The sequence below is a fragment of the Hemicordylus capensis genome, chromosome 6 (assembly GCF_027244095.1).
Source record: "Hemicordylus capensis ecotype Gifberg chromosome 6, rHemCap1.1.pri, whole genome shotgun sequence".
Taxonomy (NCBI): Eukaryota; Metazoa; Chordata; class Lepidosauria; order Squamata; family Cordylidae; genus Hemicordylus; species Hemicordylus capensis.
Genome location: NC_069662.1, coordinates 49,228,721 through 49,254,668, shown reverse-complemented (window position 1 = coordinate 49,254,668; position 25,948 = coordinate 49,228,721). Strand labels below are relative to the sequence as shown.

At 46.4% G+C, this 25,948-nt stretch overlaps 1 protein-coding gene across 4 annotated transcripts in view; it reads right to left on the bottom strand.

The window, feature by feature from the left end:
• The window catches only part of STAC2 (SH3 and cysteine rich domain 2), a 71,536-nt gene that overhangs the window by 25,965 nt on the left and 19,623 nt on the right, over positions 1–25,948 (bottom strand). For 3 of the 4 annotated variants that reach the window (XM_053263998.1, XM_053263999.1, XM_053264001.1), the window contains 8 exons: positions 11,808–12,099; positions 10,677–10,774; positions 8,705–8,798; positions 7,933–8,048; positions 5,866–5,938; positions 5,369–5,430; positions 1,381–1,478; positions 224–275 (listed from right to left, as the gene is read on the bottom strand). In XM_053263998.1, the coding sequence (XP_053119973.1) occupies positions 224–275; positions 1,381–1,478; positions 5,369–5,430; positions 5,866–5,938; positions 7,933–8,048; positions 8,705–8,798; positions 10,677–10,774; positions 11,808–12,099 (885 nt within the window). The remainder of the gene's footprint in view (positions 1–223; positions 276–1,380; positions 1,479–5,368; positions 5,431–5,865; positions 5,939–7,932; positions 8,049–8,704; positions 8,799–10,676; positions 10,775–11,807; positions 12,100–25,948) is intronic. The other variant, XM_053264000.1, reaches the window with a different exon arrangement.

Below are 25,948 nucleotides of genomic sequence, written 5' to 3'. Positions count from 1 at the left end.
CAAGCTGGCAATTTCTCAAGCTGGCAATTTCTTGATTGGTCTGGGAATTGCCAAAGATCCCACTTGGTCCTGATAAGAGGTTCAGCAGAGGTTGTAGCTCCACCAGGATGTAGAGAGAGTGCAAAGAAAAGAGCCAGTCCACAGACCACACTACAACAATGAATCAAACATTCTTTCATTCCATGCAAACTGATTGCTCTTTCCCCACCTCAGTTCTGCTCACCTTCCACCAGTCCTCATTGGAGTCATCTACCAGCATAATTCGATCTCCAGGCCTGAAGGGACAGAGAATATCTGGTTTAGCTCCAGAGAAGGTAACAGGAAGACAATGCTGTACCCATACAATTTCTTTCCTTCCCTTTTGCAATTGTCATCTTGGGACATGGGGGCAATGGGATGGATCCCAGAAGGGCCCCTATATACAAGGGCATCTTATGGCGCAGAAGATGTCTCATTACCCAACAGCAGTGGGAATACTCACAAAATCACACCTTACACAATAATCCTATTTTTATAGTACTTTCCCCCAAGGCAGCCCTCAAAGCACTTCATGTGCATTTTCCATCATTGTCTCTCCAGATCTTTCCTAAGCTAGAGACGTGATCAAAACGTGATTTGGCTTCCGAATCACTGCACAATCCCTTTAAAATCGAGGGCTTACCCAGCCCCTTTAATGCAGAGGAGAGCATGTCCAGCCCTGCTCCTCCTCCAGTTGTCGCCATTGCAGTAATCCTGGTGCTCCCCAGTTATGCCAGCACGCAGGCATAGCTAGGGGGAGTTCCGGGATTACTGCAATGGTGGCGATCAGAGGAGCAGGGAGGGACCTGCTCTCCTCTGCATTAAAGGAGCTGCATAAGCCCTTTATTTTAAACAGATTGTGCCACGATTCAGAAGCCGAATCGTGTTTCGGCACATCCCTGCCTATGGAGGAGGAACCAAGAGCTGCAGACGCTCCAGCTGCTCTAGTGAGAAAAGTTCCACCCCCACCCTCAGGACAAAAACTACTGGGGATACCTACCCTATTTGTTAGGTTCCCTTTTTTCTGGGGAGGTGCTATTTCTGCCCTATAGTCACTGTGGAACATTCAAGGAGCAACAGTGATCAAAGCCAGAACAGCAGCAGCTGTTACAGCGAAGGCCGGAGGAATGGACATTTTACACTTTTTATGCTTTTATGATGTCTATTACAGTTGTAAACCAACTTGGAGTCTTTGGCAATTCCCAAATTTGGGGGCAGGGACCGAATCTGAGAGAGAGTGACTACTTTAAAGTCGGTCAGCATGTTCTCATGCGTGAATGGACATATGACCCCGGGACCCACGAGCTCATAGCTCATGCTTTGAACCAATAGATCGGTATGACAGAGCAAGAGATTACTCACTTCAGGGGTAGGTCGTTGTTCTCCTGAGGCAGAAACTTGTAAAGAGATACATAGGAGTACATGGGTGCGACATCTTTGCGTGCAGAGCACTGAGCTGCCTGTAGGAGAAGGAAAAAGCCCATAAGAAGGCAGTGCTCAGAAATATTGTTGCAGGCCTTAGCCATTTTTGCTCCCAAAGCTGTATTTCTGGGGTCAGCTGGGAACTTTTCACTGACTACTTTATTACAGTTGCAGACCAGTACAATTTACAAACAGAAGCCCAGCAAAGTAAACTAGCAGGGTTATGATACTGTGATTAAATACATAGATTAAATACACAGATCAGCTACATTTGATTCTTAATGAACTCCCAGTGAATTTTACTGGCTATTAAACAGAACTTAGCCACATTATAAGATCTTGATTCATTCTGGTCAGTTAAAAGATAATTGAGATAAAAAGAATCTGTACAACCTGGATGACAGCTAATAAAAGGAGTTATATATTTATGTTGTATATCTTGGTAAAACTGACAATAAAGAAGTACATGGAATATCCAGGTTGCAGAGACAAGTATGTTCTTTGTAGAGGATTTTTTGATATCTCCCTTTCAGGACTGATGTTTGCAAGGCATTACATCGTGCCTGTGAACAGAGGTGCACCTAGGTAATTTTGGAGTCTAGACCTAAAGGCCTTTGTAGCCCCACTCAGCCACCCACTCCAAGTTAAGCATCATCACCTAAAGACCTTTGTGGCAAGCTAAAGGCCTTTGGAGCGCGTTCTCCCCCCCCCCCCCAGTTAAGCATCACCACCTAAAGACCTTGGGGGGGGGGGGGGCTAAAGGCCTTTGGAGCTCTCCCTGCAAGTTAAGCATAATCACCTAAAGGCCTTTGGAGGCCCGCCCCCCAGGCCTTTAACATATTGGGGCTGTCCTTGAAGAATATTCGGAAACTGCAGCTAGTGCAAAATGCGGCAGCTAGGATTGTATCCGAGCTGCCTGTTGGGATCATTTTACACCCACTCTGAAAGAGCGTAACTGGCTACCAATTTGTTTCCGGGTCCAATTCAAGGTGCTGTTTTTGACCTATAAAGCCCTTAATGGTTTGGGCCCTGGATATCTGAAGGACTGCCTGCTCTCAAAGGTTTCTGCCTGCTGGACCAGATCATCAGAGAGGGCTTTGCTCCGCGTGCTGATGGTGAGAAAGGCTCGGTTGTTGAGCACGCAGGACAGGGCCTTCTCAGTCATTGCCCCCAGGCTTTGGAATGTTCCCCTGGCTGAAATCCGGTCCTCAGTCTCTTTGACAGTTTTTAGGGGGGAAAGTAAAGACGTGGCTCTTCACCCAGGCTTTTGAATGAGAGTATTGTTTTTTGCTGCTTCTACTTTGTGTGATATATTATTATTTTATGGGTTATTAAATTTTTATATAGAAATTATTTTTATATTTATATTATCTGTACTTTTGTATTATGTATTTGAGATCATCTGTACCTTTGTATTTTAATTATGCATTGTTTTAATTATATTGTAAACTGCTTGGAGATTATTTTAATGAAAAGCAGAATATAAATTAAATACATAAATAAATAAATATGCCCATCCCACATATTTCTTCCTCCACTCCACCATCTCTAGAATACCCAGCATAGGTCACAATCACACTCTTCTGCCCAGCACAGTGCAGGCCAGTGATGACCACACCACCCAGGACAGACTAAAGAGGATTTGGGGGCCCCAGGTGGTGTGGAGGTCCTGGATTTCGGCCCCGAAGTCCAGGGGTAAGAGCACTACTGCCTGTGTCAAAGCTCTGTGGTATTCTGGTACAGCTATCAAGTTTAGATATCTAGCAGGGTTGGAACTCAGAACTAGGTTGCCCAAATGGACACCAACAGGAATAGAGCCCTGGTCAATTTGGCACTCCATATCATATATTCTTTGTCCAAGGTTGGTCCTGGCATTTTTATACCCCAGAGTTATCAATGCAGAAGGGGAGAAACCACAATGATGCAACCTTTCTTCCAACTCTCTTTTCCACCTGGAGTGGTAGGTATCCAATAGCACAAGTGGAGCTAAACCTATGGGGTAGAAGACCAGCTTTAGCCAGAATTCAAAGATATTAATCCATGCTCTGGCCTCCACTTTAAGCAGTCCTGATTCCAGACAAAGGACGACAGGAGGCACTCACCAGAGTACTCGAAAATTTTTCCTCTGGAACTTAGATTGCACAGATTCCACCTTATAGAAGTTAGAGCACATTCCAAGTTGAGCTCCATATAGGAGCTGTGTTCATACTTCAGCCAAAAGAAGTTTTACTGTGGAGGGGATAAATTGGGCGCCCCTAGAGCGGTGGAAGGATTGAATTGCTTGTGCACTCTTGTGTGCATTCTGCCTTACATATTCTCTATGCGTACCCCTTCTGCCTGAAGCCTGGAAAGATTACACGAAGGTATTTGAAATGTTTAAATTGTTCTAACCTATGTCCATTTAGTGAACAGGTCTAAATCCTTGGTCTCTTCGCAAACACCGAGATCTTAGTTTTGGTATAATTTATTTCTAAAGATTGTTCATCGCAATAGGTAGCAAGAGAGTGCAAAACTCTTCTTAGGCCTATTGGAGTTTGCGAGAGAACGAAAGCATGAGCTGCATATAGAAGTATGTTTGTCTGCTAATTTTGATGGATGATGGTCTAGATCAGGGATTCTCAACATTGGGTCCTCAGATGTTATTGGACTTCAACTCCCATAATCCCCAACCAAAGGCCACTGGGGCTGGGGATTATGGGAGCTGAAGTCCAATAACATCTGGGGACCCAACATTGAGAACCTTTGGTCTAGATTGCCTAAATGGGGAACAAGAGAGTTAATACAGAAGTTAAATAGCAGCGGAGCCAGGATACATCCCTGTCTGACTTCCCTGAATGCTGGTATTTCCTTGGTGAGATGTCCCTGAGCACAGCAGTGCACCCTTACACAAGAGTTGTCATATAATTTAAACATCAGAAGAAGTAAAAGGCGGTCTACTGATGATCTTAGTGGGTCAGCTGCGATCTGTATTTGCAGCTCTAGTGAAAAATAAAAACAATGCCACCTCCCCACACTCTGGGCTAGAGTTCATTTTTAAAGATGATAGACAGATTGCAGCTATTTTTATTGTTGATAATAATGTTTGTTTTACCTATAGTATTTTTTTAAATAAATGTTTTGGTTTTTTAATTGCTTTTATTGTGTCTTTATTTCTAAAGTTACGTTGAGTGCATTTTCTTTATGTGCAAAAGCAGGACTGAAATACAATTAATTAAAATACAATCATGACTGCCTAACTTTGTTCTAAACAACAGATAAAATTATTTCTGTAAAGATCATATATGCTTAATATTTTGTATATGCTTTATAATTTATTTATTTTACTTTACTTTATTTTATTTCATTACATTACATTAATATACCACCCCATCCAAGGGCTCCTGGCGGTGCACAGCAAGTAAAAAACAAACACACCATTTTAAACAAATGACTTAAAACAATTAAACAAAATTAAAACAGTTCAGAAGTGTTTAAATTAAAAATACTTAAAGAACTTAAAAACCTTGAAAAGCCAGGCCGAACAAATGTTTTTAGGGCTCTCCTCTCTCTCTATATATATTTCATATATGCTTAATATTTCATATATGTTTCTTAGATTGTGAGATTGTATCTTAGGTTTCTTTCTAGGACAGGAAACCACCTTCTTTCTTTTTCTATGTAAACTGCTTTTTTTTCTTTGGGTGTCTCACAACACAACATTTAAACATGAAATAAAAACACAACACATTAAATCATAACAGACCAAAAGGGAAAAAAGAAAAGAAAATACAAAATCACTGTGTGAAAAACGACCTCTTTGCTTTACAAGATTTGCCAGTTTTGACACTAGGCCTGGGTTATCTGAAAGGAGTCAGAAACAGGAATTATGCGTGGTGGGTGGGGCTGGGAACTGAAGTGGGTATGCGCAGGAAGTGAATAAATGTTGCACCTGCTGCCCTGGACTCTTTTCCTCCGATGTAGTGCACTCACTCTCTGCTGGCACTGAGAAAACTGAAACAAACAAGAGAGAGAAATGTCAAGCGTTGAGAGTTTTCAGGGAGTGCATGCACTATTACTAGGCTGATTCCTTCTGTACAACCTGCAAGGAGTGCCAATATATACATTCCTCCTAACCCTCACTGCCTCCCAACCAAAGATATATTATGAGCACTTGAGGCCATCAGGGATTCTGGGGAAATCTGCCGCCAATCCGAGGTGGCCCTCTCCATCCCCAGCATAGCATCCCTCCAGTGGCTGTTGCTGGTCTCTATTTTACGTTGTTGTTGTTTTAAGACTGTGAGCCCTTTGGGGACAGGGAGCCATTTTATATATTTATATCTATGTAAACTGCTTTGGGAACTTTTGTTGAAAAGCAGTATGTAAATATTCATCGTATTCATATTCGTGGCAATGGTCCCTATGAGCTAAGAATAGTGGCTTGCTCACCATTATCGACCTGGCTTTCCTCCGTTGTCTGCCCACCACATTCTGTGTCCTCAGCTACTTCATCTTTCTCATTCTAGGAGAGATAAGAACATAATGAACATCAGAAGCAGCTTGCTGGATCAGGCTCAAGGCCTATCTAGTCCAGCATCCTGTTTCCCACAGTGGCCCACCAGATGCTTCTGGGAAGTCTACAAGCAGGAGATCGACATATCTCCTGCTGTTGCTCCCCTGCAACTAGTATTTGGAGGCATCCTGCCTCTGAATTTGGAGATCGCCTGCAGCAGGGGTTGCCAACCTGTGGTACTCCAGATGTTGCTGAACTACAACTCCCATCATCCCCAGCCCCAATAAATCATAGCTGCAGATGATGGAGTTGTAGTTCAGGAACATCTGGAGTACCACAGGTTGGCAACCCCAAACTGCCTCCATCAAGACTAATAGCCATTGAAAGACCTCCATAAACTTGTCTAAACCCCGTTTAAAATAATCCAAGCTCGTGGTCATCACCACATCCTGTGGCAAAGAATTCCATAGTTTAATCGTGAACATTGTGTGAAAAGGTGGCAACACACACAAGAGGCAAAAGGGTTGAGCAGAACTTCAGTATGTGTGTTTAAGACTCAAAGTAAATTGTATTTTAATAGTGTGTGGGGATACTTTTGCTATGGTCATGTATAAGGCTTCTGCTTACAGGATTCAGGTGGCTTGCATTGTTTGGAACTACAGCTGCCCAGTCAAAATACCATGGAATAATATAAATTAACCTTCTCCATTCTTAGCAATTGGGGGGGGGGTGCCCTCTAGGTACCAAAACTGAATTCCGGTTCTTCCCTAGAGCTCCTTCCACATCACTAAGGTCACATCACGTAGGCAAAAGCTTTTGCAGTGTGACCTTAGTAATATGGGAACAGTCATTTGAGCTGCACTTCAGAAGCTTGACTCCAGGGAAGAGCTCTTTCCCAGCCTCTGCACCCTGCAGGCATCCAATTTGGGGGGAAAATGGCATTAATGATGCACTTATTGGACAAAGATGACTTTTGAACTGGGTAACTCGCAGCCCATCTCTCTGGGAAACATAGCTGACGGGGGAAGGTCATCACATCCCCTCAATCCTGTTAATTACTAGGTTTTAGTAATCTTCCATTTACAAATAGCAAGTAGAACTGGAGCTTTCCCCTTGGGGAAAACACATTGCACTTGCTCACCTTTGAAATACAGCTTAATGGAAAAAATTACATGTATTGCTTTCATGATTAATTACGAGGCTCTACTCAATAGCCAGTCATTTAATATTACCTATATTCCATGACAGGCCACATACTTTGCTTGCAAAATGTCCCAGGGTCCGTTCCTGGCAATTTCCAGGCAGGGCTGGGAGGACTCTTGTCTGAAAACCTCCAACAACTGCTGTCAGTCAGTGTAGACAATACTAACTTATATTCTGAATCAGTCTAGGACAACATCCTCTGTTCACAAGCTCCTCCTCTTTCCAGTGATCCTCAAACTCCTCCAGCCAAATCCCGCCGATAAACGTTCTCTGGTTTTGCACACAGGACTCTCAGAGTTCTATAGTAGGGGTAGCCAACCAGAGGTCCCCTAGCTGTTGCTGGACTACAACTCCCATCATCCCCAGTCACAAAAGGGAGGAGAGCTGGTCTTGTGGTAGCAAGCATGAATTGTCCCCTTTGCTAAGTGGGGTCCACCCTGGTTTGCATTTGAATGGGAGACGATGTGTGAGCACTGTCAGATATCCCCCTTAGGGGGTGGGGCCCCTCTGGGATGAGCAGAAGGTTCCAAGTTCCCTCCCTGGCTTCTCCAAGATAGGGCTGAGAGAGATTCCTGCCTGCAACTTGGAGAAGCTGCTGCCAGTCTGAGTAGACAACACTGAGCTAGATGGACCAATGGTCTGACTCAGTATAAGGCAGCTTCCTATGTTCCTAAATGTGGCGGGGGATTATGGGAGTTGTAATCCAACAACAGCAGGGGAGCCTTAGCTTGCTCTACTGAGTCACCATCAGTGATCTGTTCAGGCTACCAAAGTACCACCTTTAGCTCAAGGGACCATACCAGGCTCTTGGTGGGAGATTCCGAGGTGCTGCTGAAACTGGAGCGATTCATCTGGGCCAGTGAAGTGCCATAACGCAAGGTCTCATAAACAGGATCCACTCTCCTGCTGGGGCCTGCTGGTGAAAGGAAGACCACTTCAGATCTGGATCCTCAAATATGGGGGTGAAAGTGTAGCTTTGTTTATTTGTAAACCCACCCTACATGAAACCCATTCATTCACACACACACACACACACTTTCTAAAATGGAGACATGCCTATATGCTAGACCCTCTTTGACCTGCCCTTTCTGAACTCAAGCACATGACGATTAGAGGGCCCCCAGCTGGTGAGGAAGGTACTCTGCACATGCTCATTAATTACATCAGTGTTCTAAGACCAAGACTTGATTTGGGAAATAATTCTGGCTCAGACAAGTATCTTGATCTAGTTTTAACAATGTTGGGTTAAAAGATTGCTCATGGAATGTGCAAGGAGATATCAACCAACCAGACTGCTATTGGCCCCCACTTTCAAAATGCAGACAGAGCTGGCTTCTGTGAAACCTAAAGTACTCTTCTGCCATGCTTAACTGGAATGGCCTGTGAGTCAAACACCTGCCTCTGGAAAGATGCCCAATAGCACCATCTTGTTAGGCAGATCTATCAAGTTGTAGATCTGGAAAGCCTTTATCCACGGCACTCACTGCTTTTTTTTCCCCAGTGGCTGAGGTACAGTCAGAGTGTCAACATACTTATGATCTGCCAGATTTCTGTAGGCCATTCCATTCTCACCTGCAGGGGGAGACTCCTTGGTGGTTGCTGGCTGTGGCTGTGGTTCATGCACCAGCATTGGAGAGCTGAGATTGCGCCGGAAGGAGGTTGCCTGCTGAGAAACAGAGACAAGAATCATGTGAATCATCCTGCAGACTGCTGGTACACTGCCCTGCTCTGGTAAAGAATTGCTAGGCAGTAAGAAAGTGAAGGATTGGAACATAGGAAGCTGCTATATACTGAGTCAGACCATTGGTCCATCTCGCCCAGTATTGTCTTCACAGACTGGCAGCGGTTTCTCCAAGGTTGCAGGCAGGAATCTCTCTCAGCCCTATCTTGGTGAAGCCAGGGAGGGAACTTGAAACCTTCTGCTCTTCCCAGAGCGGCTCCATCCCCTAAGGGTGCTCACACATCAAGTCTCCCATTCATATGCAGCCAGGGTGGACCCTGCTTAGCTAAGGGGACAAGTTATGCTTGCTACTACGAGACCAGCTCTCCTCTCGTTATTGCTTCTCATGATAGTTACTTGGGGCCAACTTGCTTGTTAAGCACAGCACTGACATGTGTGTTTCCTAGCCACAGGGGAGGATCAGAATTAGGATTGTGGTGTGGGGGGAGAGGGGCTTTAATGCTTTAGGGAGTGCAGCTGTAGCTCATTGGTAGAGCACCTGCTTTGCTTGAAGAAGTTCCCAGGTTCAATCCCTGTCGTCTCTGGGTAGGGCTGGGAAAGACTCCTGCCGGAATCCTTGCAGAGCTGCTGCCAGTCAGGGTAGACAGTTCTGAGAAAGATGGACCAGTGGTCTGACTCAGTAGAAAGCAGATTCCAATGTCCATTTGCCTGTGCCATGATCCTGATCAGGGCACCTATCCCTATTTGTCGTCAGAAGGAATCTGCCATTGGCACTGAATCAGGCAGGCCTATCCAGATTGGGGCCACAGCAGGGGCAAAGGGCTAACTCTCCTGTTCCCCACACTGCAATCCTGAGCCCGATTCCCCACCCCTCTGGCTGCTGTTTAGGAAACAAAGATGTAGCACAGAAGGACCAATGACATGCTGACTGCAACGCGTCTTTGGCCTTAGGATACCGTTTGTGCGTTACATAAGAGGCAAAAGTATTTAGCAGCTCATACAATCAATGGCGCAGCGGAGAAGTGACTTGACTAGTAAGTCAGAGGTTGTCGGTTCGAATCCCTGCTGGTATGTTTCACAGACTATGGGAAACACCTATACAGGGCAGCAGCGATCTAGGAAAATGCTGAAAGGCACCATCTCATACTGCGCGAGAGGAGGCAATGGTAAACCCCTCCTGTATTCTACCAAAGACAACCACAGGGCTCTGTGGTCACCAGGGCGCTTTCTAGATTAGTCGCTCAACATCAGCAAAATGCTTCAGTTCATTCAAAACATAAATAGCAGAGTGCCCAGCAGCAGGAGCAGTCTTGCAAAAACTAACAACCCGAAAACCAGCAAGTTTTTAACGGCACCCTGCTGTCAGCGTAGGGACTGTGGTATCGCAACACAGGGAGTGTGGAAGCAGACCTCAGAGATTCGCCGTGACCACGTCGCAGGGTCTAATCTGGAAAGCGCCTAGGAGTCGACATCGACTCAACGGCACACTTTATGGTCGATCTACTTTGTGCTCAAGTTGTGAACAAAGTGGAATGATGGTGGAAGAGGCTCTAAGTAGATCCTATGCTATTGTGAGCTCTTCAATGAAAAAGGCAGCTAAGTAAAGTTAGCCTGTATGAGCCCATCTAAGCAATGGAAAATGTTTGATGCCTGGTCTCCCTTTAGTGGAGATCACTAGACTGTGGAGAGCACAGCCTGTGATGTCTGCATTCCTCTTGTATAGTTGTTTCTAGGCCCCAAAGAGGGTGTGCTGCTCCTCCCTGTAGTGAAGTTTACTGGGCAGCCTTGAAAGCGGGGGGGGGGGGTCCTCTCTGCCCCATTCCTTGGATGCAGCCCCATGAATAGGTTTGCTCAGCCACTTACTGTCTTGCCTGAACACTGCTGATGGGAAACTTCTTCTGAACACCACAGGTGCACACTAACTTTGCACGTCTTGCATCGCAGGCCTTGCTTCGAGTTTCCTGTGAAGTAAAACACATGCACAAGGGAGCTAGAAAGTTCCTTGCAGAGGCAGGGAATGAGATCCAGCCCCCGCCCCCCTCGCAATGTGGCTAGTGCAACAAGAATAGTGCAAAGCAAATGAAAGAGAGGGCTGGTAAAAAGAAAAAAGAAAAAAGGAAAAGCCTGAAATTATGTCACACACAGAGATACAGGATGCATCCTTTTACAGGATCCGTTTCCTTGATGGAGAGAGAACTGCAGACATGGAATTTTTTTTGTTTTAAGTATCTGTTCCTTTATGAGTTGAACATAGGACAACATGCAGTACCATGCAGAGCCATCTTATTTGTTATTTCTCTTTGTAAACCGCCCTGAGCCATTTTTGGAAGGGCGGTATAGAAATCAAATTATTATTATTATTACCTATACAGAGAATGCATGTCTGCGATGCCACATCTGTTCCCAAGGAAGTGCATTTTGAACTCCCTGCTACACCCCCAACAATGGGCTTCTGGAGAGAGGAGGGGGTCAAAGAGAGGCAGTTCTCCTACAAGATTGAGCCAGCCCCACTGAATCCAATGGGGTTTATTACCAGGTATGTAGGTAATAGGTACAGCCTTTGCCCACCCACCCCGGATACCCATGCAGTACCCCACCTCCCAGTCCTGTGGATACCCATGCCCCCAAATCCTCCTCCTCAGCTTGCTGTAAACTCAAACTTGTCTCTCTTTCACTAGCTCCATTTCAACTCTTTCTTCCCAACCCCTACTGAAGTAGGTAAGGTGTGTAGGTAGCTAGTAGCCACCAGCCATCAAAAACCATCAATGTTCATTGAAGCAAGCATTTTCAAGCCCCCCCAGAGCCCAATGCTTATATTAGCTATACACCCCCCCCAAAAAAAGATCAGAAGAAAGATTGTCTCTTCAGTTTGCCATACCACAATGTTTGGAGTTCGAAATTGATAGAAGAGCACAGGAAAGAAGAATGACTGGGGTTCATGGTGTAGAGGTCCAAATAGGAAGGCAAGAAGTACCCAGACCACATGCTGCTTACCTACAATAAGCTGGTGGCAGAGTTCGCAAGGGTGGTGCTTCTTGAAGACGTGCTCCTGGAAGCTGTGTGTTTTCATGGGCTTGAGGGGCACCAGTGGCTTGTGTGTCACCCGAGGGGAGTGCTCTGCTTCGGTGGAAGCTGGGGGTGGGGATGGGGGTGGGACAGAATCTGGGGGGCTGAGCAGCACATCAGAGGGAAGCTTGAACTCGCTGTTGGAGCGCAGGAAAAAGTTCTCGACACTCTTGCTCCGCAGAATGGTTTTGAGCGAAAGCGAGCGCTTGAAACGCTGTAGCTGGTGAGCATTTGGAGAGAAAAGAAGAGGAGTCATACTCGGAGCAACTTATCCCAGAAGCACAAACGTTCTCTGGAGGTTAGAGGGTCTCCCAAGTTGTGATAATATCTATGAAGTATTTTATAGCCATTTTCCTAAATGCCTAAAATGCATCACATACAATAATTCAGTAGTACACTGTTAGCGTTCAAAGTATGCCACATATATTTCAGTAATCCTGACAACACCCCTAAAGTAGGCTGGTATTAATCTCCATAATACAGACAAGAGGCAGAAGCTGAGAGGTAATTGCTCATTTCCACCCAGTGGGTTTATGGCTGGGCTGAGATTTGAATGGGTGACATAACCACAAGTCACCCAGATGTTTTTCACACTGGTCTTTTAAAAGCCCTTCAGCTTGCATCTCCTCGGGAATGGAGGGTGTGTGTTCACATATCGAGCAGATTTACCCCCAAACTCCCTGTGAACTATTGGGGAGCACTTCACACAGAATCTGGGTTTTTTTAACTGTTTGTGTACAGCTCAATTTATATCTGGGGTTTTAAAAAAAAACAACCCACTTTTTGGACTGGGTTTTTGGCATAAACTTGATTTTGCAGTAAGGCCTCCCAGAAAACTCGCGGTAAAGCCTGCTGTGTGGAGAACTCCCAGGCTGCTTTTCTGATTGGACGGTAGCTCCACAGAAGCTCCTCCAGATTACGTCAACCCCTCACTAGGGATGTGCACAGAACCGGCTTGGACGCCCTTTATGGGCCTCCCAACCGGTTCGAAGAACCAGCGGTTCCGCCGGTTCAAGAGCGGGGGAGGGTGCACTTACCCCTCCCGCTGCTTGGCGGCAGCATACCTCCCTGCCGCCCCGTTGCCCGGATATGGCCAGAAGTTCCAGATGTGCCTGCGCATGCTGGCACGGGCGCCCGCGCGTCGCCCGTGCATGTGCCAGCACATGCAGGCACATCTGGAACTTTTGGCCATATCTGGGCAACGGGGCGGCAGGAAGGTACACTGCTGCCCCGATTAGCTGTTAGAGAAATGGACACTGGCGGGGGGCGGGGGAGTGGCGGGAGGGGTAAGTGCACCCTCCCCAGCTCTTAAAGCAGCACCCCCGTGGCCTTCGAGCCTCCCTGTGGTGGTTCCGTGCACATCCCTCCCCCTCACCTGGGACATTCTATTTGTGACCGCAGCCAAGAAGCCTGGACTTCTTCCCCAACCATGCTTCACTTTTTTCCATGCCAAAAAAGGGACCAGGCAATGCATTCAGGGACAACACACTAAGATGTTAACAGAGAAAAACTCATGTGGAGTGACAGAAACAGGAGAAAGCGTCAGCCCGGTTTAAAATTTGGCAGCCCTGGGTCACACTTGACGCAATGAAGGAGACACATGAAGAGCCGCCTGATGGGTTTTATTTGCTTTAATTATGCTGTAAAGGGCTCCGAATGCAACTGGAGCAGAAGCAGGGGGTGCTTAAGCTGGCTACTTTGCTCCCTGTAGGGAAAAACAGTTATGTGGACCCTAGTGGGGAAGGCCGTTAGCACACTGCCAGGGAGGCTTGTGGGTGCCCTTTCTGCCTGCATTGCTGTGGCGATAATAAACAAGGGAGACACAAACAAGAGACAACAATTAACTGCATCAAGGGCAGTATGTGGGCCTGGAGGAAAGGGGCAGCTGCATTCAGCAACAACCCACTGTCGGGATGCTGACACAGATGTTAGAGTGCCTTGGCTTGGCTCTGGTCTGCTTAGGGTTAGCCCTGGGCTCCATTCTCTGCTCTTTAGCATCATCTATTTCTAGCAAGTAATGGCAGATTAGCCAGCAAACGGACTCAGCTTAGTCTACATAACACAAGGCAAATAGCAGAGGAGTAAAGGCCAGCAAGAGAGAGGGAGAGAGAGAGAAGAAAAAGAAGAAGTAGGTTCTATTTCCATCTCAGTTTGGGGAGAGGGCACAGCTAAATATAACTCTCAGAACCAGTTGTCAGCATCCACCCTTGAGTGGGGAACAATGGCTTTTATAATGATCACATCCAATTAAGCAGTTAAGACCTTCCCAAATGCCAAGGGCACTACCCTGTTGCAGCTCAACTTCACCACCTGGAAGCCAATCCAAATATAGCAAGCACCGTGAAATGTCTATGAGACTGGCTGGGAGCCAGGTAGCCCCGGTTCAATTCTCACCACAGACATTAATTTGCGAGGTGGCTCTAGGCAGCTGCTGTTCTCCCGGCCTTGGCCTTGCCTTTTGTCAGCAGCAACGTGGAGATAATCATGTCAGCCAACCTTACAGGGGTATTGGGAGGATATACATGAAGCACTTTGAGCATTCAAAAGGAGTCTTCTGCATGCTAAATGATTATTAGAAAGATCCGATGAAGAGCAGGTACAACAGATGTTTATAACATTAAGGGGATAAATTGTTTAACGCTTCCAAAAGACACTCAGATTTGAGCGACTTTCCAAGAGAAGTTTAATCTGCCTACCAAGTATCTCTCTCTAGGCATCTTTTCCAAACCTGCTGAACAAGCAGCTTTGATTAATGGTTTGGGTGCTTTTGTGACATAGTAAGGGAGGCCTCTGGTTTGTTGGGAGCAAAGTAATACAGGCTGCTGTGAAACCATCCTTATGAGGCTGATAGCTTGCGATTAGTTCTAAATGGTTGCTGTGTCATTGCCTCTTGTTAGCTGGGAATCTCTCTCCAGCCTTTGCAATGCCATATCTATCAAAGCTTGGAACAGATGACATATTTCAGTGCTCTTTCCTCCAAAGGAATGAAACCTGGTAATGCTACCCCTGGAACTTCTCACAGCTTGGGGAAGTATGGAGAGTTTAACATTATTTTAAATCCTGAATCAGAGCCATTGGCTACAAACTAAAACTACTAAGCACTTTTAATCTTCAAAGCAATTTACAGTCTTGTTATTATCATGTCTCCCTGAGACTGGTCACAATTATGCTCATTTTACAAATTAATGATAAAGGTCAAAGGAGAATGGTGTAATACACCATTCTCCTTTGTCGTTTATCACTAATTTGTAAAATGAGCATAATTGTGACCTCTGGTTAGACAAAAAGTTGACAGCAGAGGTAGGACTTGAGACCAGATTCGGGTCCAACTTCTTCTCTGCTGACCAAGTGCATCTCATTTTTATTAATAACCAAATGGTGCAGTGTGCACAACAAAAAGAGAATAAAGCAGTCAGCCAATATGGCAGGCGGGTACAGTTAGCTGATGAATAGTTGAAACTAGAAGATAAATGCAGGAAAGGAAGCATTAAGAAAAGCCTACAATTAAGTGGGAACTTAGAGGTATTTTTAGGGACAGGAAGTGACCAAGTTCATGGAGCTTAGTAAGAAAGGGAAAGTGGCTTCGAGGAAGGATGTGTGTGTCAGGGATATCCCAGCAGTAGGACATTTCTGTCCTCCCCAAACTGGGATGCCAAGAGGCCCGGTGTGGTGGAATACATCTCAGTCCCACCACATGCCCTCCTTTCAGCTCAAACCCATCCCAACATTTGACAGGTGGGGAGAATTCCATACCGTAGGTAGGTTAAACGAGGAAGGGACTGCCAGAGCAAGAAAATGAGAGCAAGGTCAAGCTGGATTCTACCAGAGAACGTCCACTGTAGGACTAGATCAGACTATTTTGTGGTCCTTTCCTGCATCTGCAAACCAAATTAACAGTTTGGACCCGGGATACTGGAGGGATTGTGCCTGTTTCCTATGGTTGCTGCCAGCTTGTCAAGGTCATCTGAGGGGACTCTGTTCCAGGTGCCGACAATGAGGGAGGCTCGGCTGTCTGGCATGGTGGGACAGGGCCTTCTCTGTTGCTGCCCCCAGACTCTGGAATGTTCTCCCGGTGGCTATTCACTCCTCGGTCTCCATCACAGTTTCTAGAAAGTGCGTGAAATCCTGGCTTTTTACCCAGGCTTTTATACGATTGTCTCTACTGCTGCTTTTTTGTATTTTGTATGATTATCTTGTGCTTGTCTTTTAAATCTTTTTAGTCAGATCTATGTTTTTATATTTTAGCTTAATATTTCAACTGTGTAATTTTTATAGTCTTGTTTTAATTTCTGAACCGCCTTGGGGTTATTTTAATGAAAGGCGGTATACAAATTTAACAATCAATCAAATCAATCAATAAATAAATGAATGTTGTTATGTAAAGAGCCAGAGGAAGACTGCACTCCCCCCACCTCTCTCCAAGGGTTTTCCCAACTACAGCCCCTCTTCCTTCTTCCACACAACTGAAAGAAGCTAAGGGAAGTGACCTTACTCCATTTACTTATATGCAGGGGCAAAGAAAAGTTGGCCCAGTTTATCAGCCAGACAAAATATTTTACTCGCCAAGCTATGTTGCTACATTACTCTTCAGGACTTTTTCACTCATCAGGCATCATTTTCCACTCATCACAGACTAGTGGATTTCTGCAGCCCTGCTTATATGGAACAAGTCTGCATTCAGGAAAAAGTGGGGCGGGGGCGGGGAGCACAATTGCCCCCAGACTTCATTCCAAGGAACTGGGAGAAAGGGAATTGTGTTTCCCTAGATGATTTTCCTAATTAGCCCAAAACTGAGAATTTTGCTGCCCAGCTAGAGACTTGTATTGCCTACAGAGTTGGGCTCGGGAAGTGGGAGAGATCCAGCTGCAGTTGCACTGCCACAAAGGAGAACAGTTTCTTAATTAAAAGAGTCACCTTTTCCAGTTACTATTCCAGAGGGGAGAGAATCCATTTACTGTACAAGTCAGTCCCCATCTGAGTGCACATAACATATCCTCCAGCTAGGATTATTTAATTCTTTTGGTTTTTAAGCACATATAGCAACTGCAATGTACAAAACATCACAATTACAATTCATGAAAATAAACCCAATAGCTACCCTGTGGAACAAAGTCTTGCAATCCGTGTACATTGTATTAAAATAATAATTACTATTATTAAATTATGAAGCAAGAAAAGTTGAATCCTGCGATCTGCATAGGTTATACAAATGTATTACATTTGTTCAATGTTTTATTTTGCATACTTTTGGCAATGTTTATCGTTTATTTTATTTATTTATTTGTAACATTTTATATCCCGCTCTTCCTCCAAGGAGCCCAGAGCGGTGTACTGCATACTTAGGTTTCTCCTCACAACAACCCTGTGAAGTAGGTTAGGCTGAGAGAGACATGACTGGCCCAGAGTCACCCAGCAAGTCTCATGGCTGAATGGGGATTTGAACTCGGGTCTCCCCGGTCCTAGTCCAGCACTCTAACCACTACACCACACTAACCTAGTTAATCGCGGACTCCCTACTTGTGGTTTCACGTATCGGTGGTTGGGAAATTAGCACCAGACCTCAGTATACTGGGGGGAGGGGAGAATCGGCAACTAAGGGATTAATTCTCGTGTATCCACAGGGTGGGGGTGGCTGGAAATGGCCATTTCTGGCCACCATTTTGAGACTGGGAGCCTCAAAATGGTTCCTTTTGCAAGAAAAAAGGCAAACCCCCCACAACTTGAGGGTAATTTTTTGCTATTGGGGGGGCATTGCTGTGTTGCTGGGGACCCGTGGTCACGGTAGGCCACTGCCCCCTGCATTTTTAGGGCCATTTCCCCCTCCTTGGGAACATTTCCCCGACCTCTGGGAACTTAACTGTCGTGATCCCATTGCCTCAATGCCTCTGTATTTGCGGTTTCCATATCCACGGTAGCAGTGAACGGAACCCCTGCCAACATGGACGTTCTCTGGTATTTTGGTTTTGCTAGTCCAGAGGCCTCCCTCAGCACTGCAGCCTGCCTCCAACCACTTATGTCATCTTATGCAACCTCCTTGCTGGCTTCAAAGATTTCAGGAGGAATTGCCTGTACATTTTCAAGCCTGTCTGCACAGGTATAAGGGCTAGACACTTGAAGAAAAATGAAACTGCAGATCCTTGGGAACAGGGGCATAGCTAGGGGAGATGGGGCCAGTGTTCACCCCTCTCTCTGGCGGCCCCCAGAGATAAGAAAAGGGAGATAAGAAAGGAGATAAGAAAATAGGGAGGGGTGGATCTGGAGGGCCCTCAGGAGCTGGGGGCCCATGTTCTTTGAACCCTTTCGCTCAATTATATCTACACCCCTGCTTGGGGAGCTGAATTCTGCACCCAAGACCAAATTCTGCTCTTTTTCTAGGCTCTTATGAAATTGATTATTATTTCCATTTTAGTGATGGGCACTTGAGACTTGCAAGCTACTGGCTTGTCCAAAGCCACATACAGGCATGATTTCAAAAGACTACTCATGATGGGCTTGCCTGTGGTATTATGCTCCTGCACTCACTCAGAAACCCAGGTAGGGGCAGGTGAGAGTGGGGTAGTACTTGCTTCAATGTGTTGCTGGAGGCTACAGACAGCAGTTTGGGGCATCTCAGGAAGAACCAAGTAGCTACATAATTATTTAAAACCATCCATAGTCCACAGGGAAGCTGAACCCATGGAAAGTGGGGCTCACTGTGACTATCTTGTAATCAGTTTCATGTGTAGGGATTCTACCATAGCCCAAATGCTGCTACTACTAGAACATAGGAAACTGCCATATACTGAGTCAGACCATTGGTCTATCTAGCTCAGTATTGTCTTCACAGACTGGCAGCGGCTTCTCCAAGGTTGCAGGCAGGAGTCTCTCTCAGCCCTATCTTGGAAATGCTGCCAGGGAGGGAACTTGAAACCTTCTGCTCTTCCCAGAGCGGCTTCATCCCCTGAGGAGAATATCTTGCAGTGCTCACACATCAAGTCTCTACTAAGACTACTACTAAATAAGACAGAAAGCCTGTTCACACAATCATTTGAATCTAGGTTTAATGTGAGTTATTTATTTTATTTTATTTATTTATTACATTTGTACACCACCCCAAACTTTCGTCTCTGGGTGGTTAACAATAGTATAAAACAAGTTAAAATATATACGAAAACTTAAAACAATTTAACAATTTAAAATCAACCACAAATTAAAACCTTAAAATTTTAAAGAACAGAAAAAGCTTGGGTGAAGAGGTGGGTTTTCAAATGCTTTTCAAGAATTGTCAGAGATGGAGAGGATTGTATCTCAGTAGGGAGCGCATTCCATAGTCTCGGGGCAGCAACCAAGAAAGCTCGTCCCCGTGTGGCCACCAGCCAAGCTGGCAGCAACTGGAGATGGACCTCTCCGGACGACCTCAATGGGTGGTGGGGATCATAATAAAGAAGACGTTCTCTGAGAGTTACCAACATTAGCACGGTGGGAATCTGGCCATAAGCCACTTTGGCACAGATTCACACAATCACTTCAGTTTTGGTAACTCATATTAAACATAGATTCAAACAACTGTGTGAACAGGCCTAGTGTCTTTGAACATGTGCAGAGTGCATCTTCATCACCACTAAGTTAGAATGCTGAATAACCATCCCTGAATTCAGTGGGAAGCAGACAATAGTTTTTCAGAGAGCTGAAAAAGGGCTGAGAGAGGAAGAGAGAGGGGCATCATTTCCTGTTGGGAACACACACATTTCTTCTGCCCCTCTGTTGCTCCTAGTGAAACAGATTGGGCAGGTTTTTGAAAACAATCCAAAAATCTCTGCCAGAGGAAAAAGTGGAATGAGCATAAATACATACCCACACTTCCTCTTTCCAACTCTATTCAGCTGTGAAAAATGTGGACGTTTTCAGCCTGGCCTGGGGGAAATAAGCCCTATGAAATAGCCACACCCAGGCTAAAACCTGCATGAAATTCTTCAGTCGCTCATCTCCGTCCTGATCTTGGACACTTGCAAGGAGCAGGGCAGGCATTCTCAGGGGTAGCGTTGGAGGTTGGCCAACTGAGTTTGGGGCGCAAAAGCCACCAGAAGGCAAACAGTCCAGTCCTAGGGAGCTTTCCCAGACAGCTGACTTTACCACGGGTTTCCTGAGAGGCTTTACTGCAAGTTCAAAGTTGCCCCAAAAAAACTGACTCAAAAAGCGGGTTTTGTTTTTTTAACCCCAGATTTAAATCAGGCTGCACTCTAACATGCAATGAAAAACCTGAATTCTGTTTGAAGTGCTCCCTGATAGCTTGCAGGGGTAAATTTGGCCAATATGTGTGTTGGAGATGAACTTCCAGTGCATCGACCTTTTGCACCAACTGTCCTAATGACCACTAGGGGCGTTGGGAGTAGTGTTAGTGAGTCAGGGTCTCCCTATCTGTCCCTACTCTATGACCCCTGAACTGACTCTGCAGCACTTCCTGTGCTGCGTCACAATCCTTCCTTTCCTCCTAGAGAGCAGATGGAAACATCTCTCTCTCTCCTTACCTATCCACTATGTAGTCCTTTAGATTAGAGATAGGTCTTTCCTATCTAAGTGTATTTAACCAATAAATATTTAGTGTTTAGTCATACAAGGATCTCCATGTCTTTTCTCTAAATAGCTGCAATATCCCAACCATCCTCTGCTACCTACTCTGTAACTGGAGTGTGTGCTCATTCCTTAGTGCTCTGCTGTTTTACCTATTGTGGGTAAAAATCAACAACCTCTAACAATGTGAACGCACACTCTCCATTCTGGAGCAGATGCAAATTAAAGCCAGGTGTGAAAAACTTTCAGGGTCCTGCACAATGCCTAACTTGGTGGATAGCTGAGGCAGTAGTAAGCTGAAGCACTTTACAGTGATCACATACTGGCTTCTTTTTTTTAATCATCCACGCAATGAACCCATCCCATAGCTGAGTGGCTGCTACAGCAATGGGGTGGGTGCCACCCAGTGTTGCTAGAAGATGGCAGCAACCAGTTCAAAGTTCTCCGAACCGCTGTGGCCCAGCAGCCACCAGGAATGAAAGCCCAGGACAGGGCTTTGCCCCCCACAACCTGATGCTGACCGTAAGCACCCGGCCCATGATCAGAACCACCCCTATTTTTTATTACCGTTTTGCACTGACTTTCAAAACAAGGCAGAGCCCTGGCTTTATCTAATGAAGCCCGGCATGGGGAAATGGGATGGGAGTTAACACAGGGATATGCAGTGCAGAGAATCTTGAAGGTGGGTGGGGAAGGTAGAAGGTGAAAGAGAGGTAAAGAAAGAGAGAGAGAGAGAGAGAATGAATATATGTGTGAGTGTGCCCACCGGGGCTGGCTTTTTGCTGCATCAGCGGGGGACCCAGCTGGCTCTGCGGTCTAAGCTTAAAAGCTTTCAGCTCCAATTGCTGCTGATGAGCCAGGGCCATTGGAGCAAGAGAGACGCTGCCTGCCGTGCTCCTGGACCTGGCATGCTAATGGAAGCTGCAACACTTCACAAGGTCCCAGGGGATTCGGCTAGGGATGTGCAAGAAACATGAGCTGGAATCCGAATCACACCACATCCCTTTAAAACAGGGGGATTCCACACCCCCTTTAACCTGGAGGAAGCAGGTCCATACCTGCTTCTCCAGCGCTTGCTGCCATTTCCTTAAGCGTGGCGCTCCCCCCACCCCCGGCTATCAGCATGCGCTAGCGGTGCTCTCCCCTAGCTGCCCCGTGCAATGCCAGCATACATGTGCCCTCTGCATATGCACAAGACGCGATTCAGACTCCAAATTGCACCACATCCCTTTAAAACGGCGACCGGAGGAGCAGGTATGGACCTGATCTCCTCCGTGACAAAGGGTGTGTGGAATCCCCCTCGTTTTAAAGGGAAGTGGCGTGATTTGGATTCTGCTGGCTCAGGAAGAAGTTTGCTAAATAAGGCTAGGATCTACTGTGGGGCCTGGAACGGGTCCAATGATGGCCCATGTATGAACCTACAAAGCTCCAAATCCGTTGATGGATCAGATTCTCTTGTACGTCTGTTCTTACATTTTGCCTGCACTGTGTACCAGGTGCTGAACAGAACACAGAAGCTGTTTCATTCCTGGCCAATCCATATCCAACACACAAGACAAGGGTGAAGGGAGAGGGGCCAGGAATTTAAAGTGAATGGTGGGGGTGGGAAGAGTTGGGCCATGGTGGATGTGCAGGCAAAATAAAGTCTCCTGCACTGGGGATGACCTGAATTTGATGCAAAAAAAGAAAAGAAAAGAAAAGGACTTATTCACATAACACTTAATGAACATATGGAATTCACTGCCACAAGATATGAGGATGGCCACTAGTTTACATGATTTTTTTTTTTTAAATAGGAGACAAATTCAGAGAGAGGATACAGTTGTCTGACCTGAGCATTGGCATTTGACCCGTTCTGGATGGGGTTACACTCCTCTTGAAGAATCAGACTCACAATCTGAGGGCCTGGCTGATGCAGAGCACCTTTGACCAGTTAAGAGTCCTGGGCAGCATGGCCATAGTCACACCTGCTCTAAAATGTCCTGCTTGGTTTGCTGCAATGTGCTTTATTTATTGCCCACCCTACAGCAGAAAAGCTAACAACTAATAAGAAAATGACAACATTTTAAAACAGTGAAGACAGACAACTACATAGCAGCAAAAGCAGACCAAAAGAAAGTACAACTGATATTGCTATCTTTATGCCTCCATGAGGATCACTTTCCACAGAAGTGGCGCCATGGCTAAAAAGGCCCTGACACTCGTCTAAGCTCAAAAAAGTAGATGTTCCCAAAGGAGAGTCTACAACAAAGATCCTACCACTTGGTCAGGAGAATCCAGTCCTTCAGATACTTGGGGTCCAGGTCATTTAGGAACTTAAAGTTAAGCACCAGCACTTTGGATTGTGCTTAGAAACCAATTGACAGCCACTGAAATAATGGATCAGCACAAGGTGGTAAGTGGAATATATAAGTAGGGGCTTGTATTTCTGCTCCCTGCAAGGACAAACTTGTTTTGCAAACACTGCCTGAGTGCTTTCTGCCATGAGGACTAGAAACTTAGTTTTTGTGGTACAAAAAGAAAGCAGGAATTGGCAGAAGATACTGCATGCTACACACAACTTCAAAAGATTAACAGTCTACTGGTGGGGAGTAATATGGGCAAACTGACTACCCCCACCTTAGAACGACTGATCCTGATATTTCTATTGAAGGGAAGGAATCCTGTCTTTGACCCACGACCCACATCACATTCTTTGAAGTGAATGCCCAGCAGAAGAGCTTCCAGGCTCCTGTCTGAACAGAAGGCGCTGCCATTTCTCCCTTTTACACCCTCTGTGAGGATCCTAGGAACCTGCCAAAATGCTGCTAAAAAACCTAATATTTCTTGACGCGTGGCTCCAGCCCCTCAGAGCTATTTTTAACCCAGCTACTGTGAAAACAGCTTGGCAAACAGAAGTCTCATCGGCGACTCAGCTCCAAGCCTTTCCAAAAAATATCCTCCTCCGTGTTTATGAAGCTATAGATGTTTAATTTCCTGCAGCGCTCACCCCACACCCTCCTGGCTGCATCTCCCACACAGGCCTTGAACCCAGATTCATAAGCGCACAACTTCAGGGCCATTTAACTTCTCTTTCTGCTTCTCCTCCAACATCAAAATCCCCCTACTCCCCCCCACACACACATCTCTCCATGTGGTCAAGGTTTGCACTTAACAGTTTGCACCTCCTGCTGCTTGACTCGGTCTGTTCTCTGCTTCTCTATTCCCCCTTTGCTTGCCTTTCCAACTCATGTCTCCTTTTCCAGTCAAGTCAGAAGGCTTCTGCTAAATGCACATTTCTGCCACTACACTGTGATCACATCACACCTTTCCTTGTCCATATGTAGCCCCCCTATCACTCTCTGCCGTAACTTTGAGTTTCATCTAGTCCTTCGTGTTGAAATCTCCTCACGCTTCTTCATCTTGTCCTCCTTCTCTTCCGTCATTAGGATCAAGCCACCCTCTTCCTTTCTGCATCAGCTTCATAACCGTTGTTATCTTTAAAATCTCTTCAGCTTCTTCACCCCATACTATCTCTCATGGCCCAGCTTGATCACTCTAAATGCTCAGCAGAAACTGATCGGCTATGCCTCTGTCCCCGCCCCACACTCCCACCTCGGCAGGGGCGTAGCTATAATTGAGCGAGCGAAGGGGTTCAAAGGACCCGGGCCCCCCAGCTCCTGAGGGCCCTTCAGCTCCACCCCTCCCTATTTTCTCCATTATCTCCCTGACTGGGAGGGGCTGCCAGAGAGAGGGGTGAACACGGGCCCCTTTTCCCCTAGCTACGCCCCTGCACCTCGGTACTTTGCCTCTCCCTATTCCAGATATTAAACCCACCACACACACACACTCTCTCTCTCTCCCCCCATCAGGTCACTTCCCTCAGATTCCTCCATCAAAACCCAAACTTTCAGAATACTCTGCAAACCACCCTACCTTCTTCTCAACCTGCTCTGCTCCTCCACCTTTCCTGTCCACCTATACTCTCTAATTTGCCAGCCCCTGAGCTCTTCCCCACCATACATACTCTGCTGCCATGTTCTATCATAAGCTCTCTGGGGCAGAGCCTAAATTTCTTCTATACTAAATACAGTGCCTTTTTGGCATTTGTTTCATCCTCCAAAGCACCTCAATTGTAGAGGGCTGTGACAGTCCCAAAGCCCACAGCTCCTCCATGGTGAGCTAAAGGAAGATGACCAATTGTCAAAGATGGCAGGAAGGCAGCAATGGCTGCAGTAGGGTTGCCAACAGTCCCGGATCTCTGGGGGAAAGTGGTTGTCTTGTCCGGGACACCATTCCCTCTGTATTTTGGCTCCCCGCCTTCATAGGTTGTTATAAGGATAAAAAGGTGAGGTGGGAGACTATGTACACTGCACCGAAGGCTAAGCTGGCCCAGGCAGTGGCCAACCAGTGGCTGTAAGCAGAGCAGCCTGCCGGCTGCCCCCTACCAGTTAAATCTCCATACTGCTGCTGGGAAGCTGCTCACATGAGCCAGAGCTCCACTATTAACTGGAGAGAGGCCACCGCCGCCTTACCCTTCCCATTTCTTGCATTTGCAGCAGCAGCCCGGAAAACAGCTCGAAGAGCAACTCACAAGGTGAGCTACCCAAAGGGCGGGCGGCTTCTGTTTGGGTGCCTCACATTTTCCCCTTACCCAGAGTCTCTCTGCTTTCTTTTTGCCTATTACACCAGGAGAGGGGTGCACATGCAGGCGGCAGGAGCAACCGACACATCCCACCACCCTGGCTAAAAGTAGCCTTGCCGAGGGCATGTGGGAAACTGCACCGCCCGTGTGTGTGTGTGTGTGTGTGTGTGTGTGTGTGTGTGTGTCCCTATGAGTCTCATGGGTCATTTTCAGCCCACTCTGAGGAACAACATAGGAACATAGGAAGCTGCCATATACTGAGTGAGACCATTGGTCTATCTAGCTCAGTATTGTCTTCACAGACTGGCAGCGGCTTCTCCAAGGTTGCAGGCAGGAATCTCTCTCAGCCCTATCTTGGAGATGCTGCCAGGGAGGGAACTTGAAACCTTCTGCTCTTCCCAGAGCGGCTCCATCCCCTGAGGGGAATATCTTCCAGTGCTCACACTTCTAGACTGCTTTTCATAAGCAACCAGGGAGGACCCTGCTTAGCTAAGGGGACAAGTCATGCTTGCTACCACAAGACCAGCTCTCCACTCTTGGTGGTGGCTGCGGAGCTGTAGGTCTCAATCCGGCTCCCCCCACCCCATAGATGAGTCACTCCATTGGCCACCCTCCCCCTATTTGCATAAACATTTATCCAGAAACCCACCTTGGTTTTTATGGGTGGCCCCACCCCTGAGATGGCCCTGCCCCATACACCCCGCCCCCAACTTGTGTCCCTTATTTGGGCAACAGAATGTTGGCAACCCTAGAGTGCGGTGGGAATCAAACACACCTGGGGCACAGCCCACCTGTCTGCAAAGTGGCCCTCTAGCAAAATTAGTTCCTGACCAGCTTTAGAGACCAAGCACTCTCCTGCTGCACTGCTCAGACATGTGAACAACTTACACTTAAA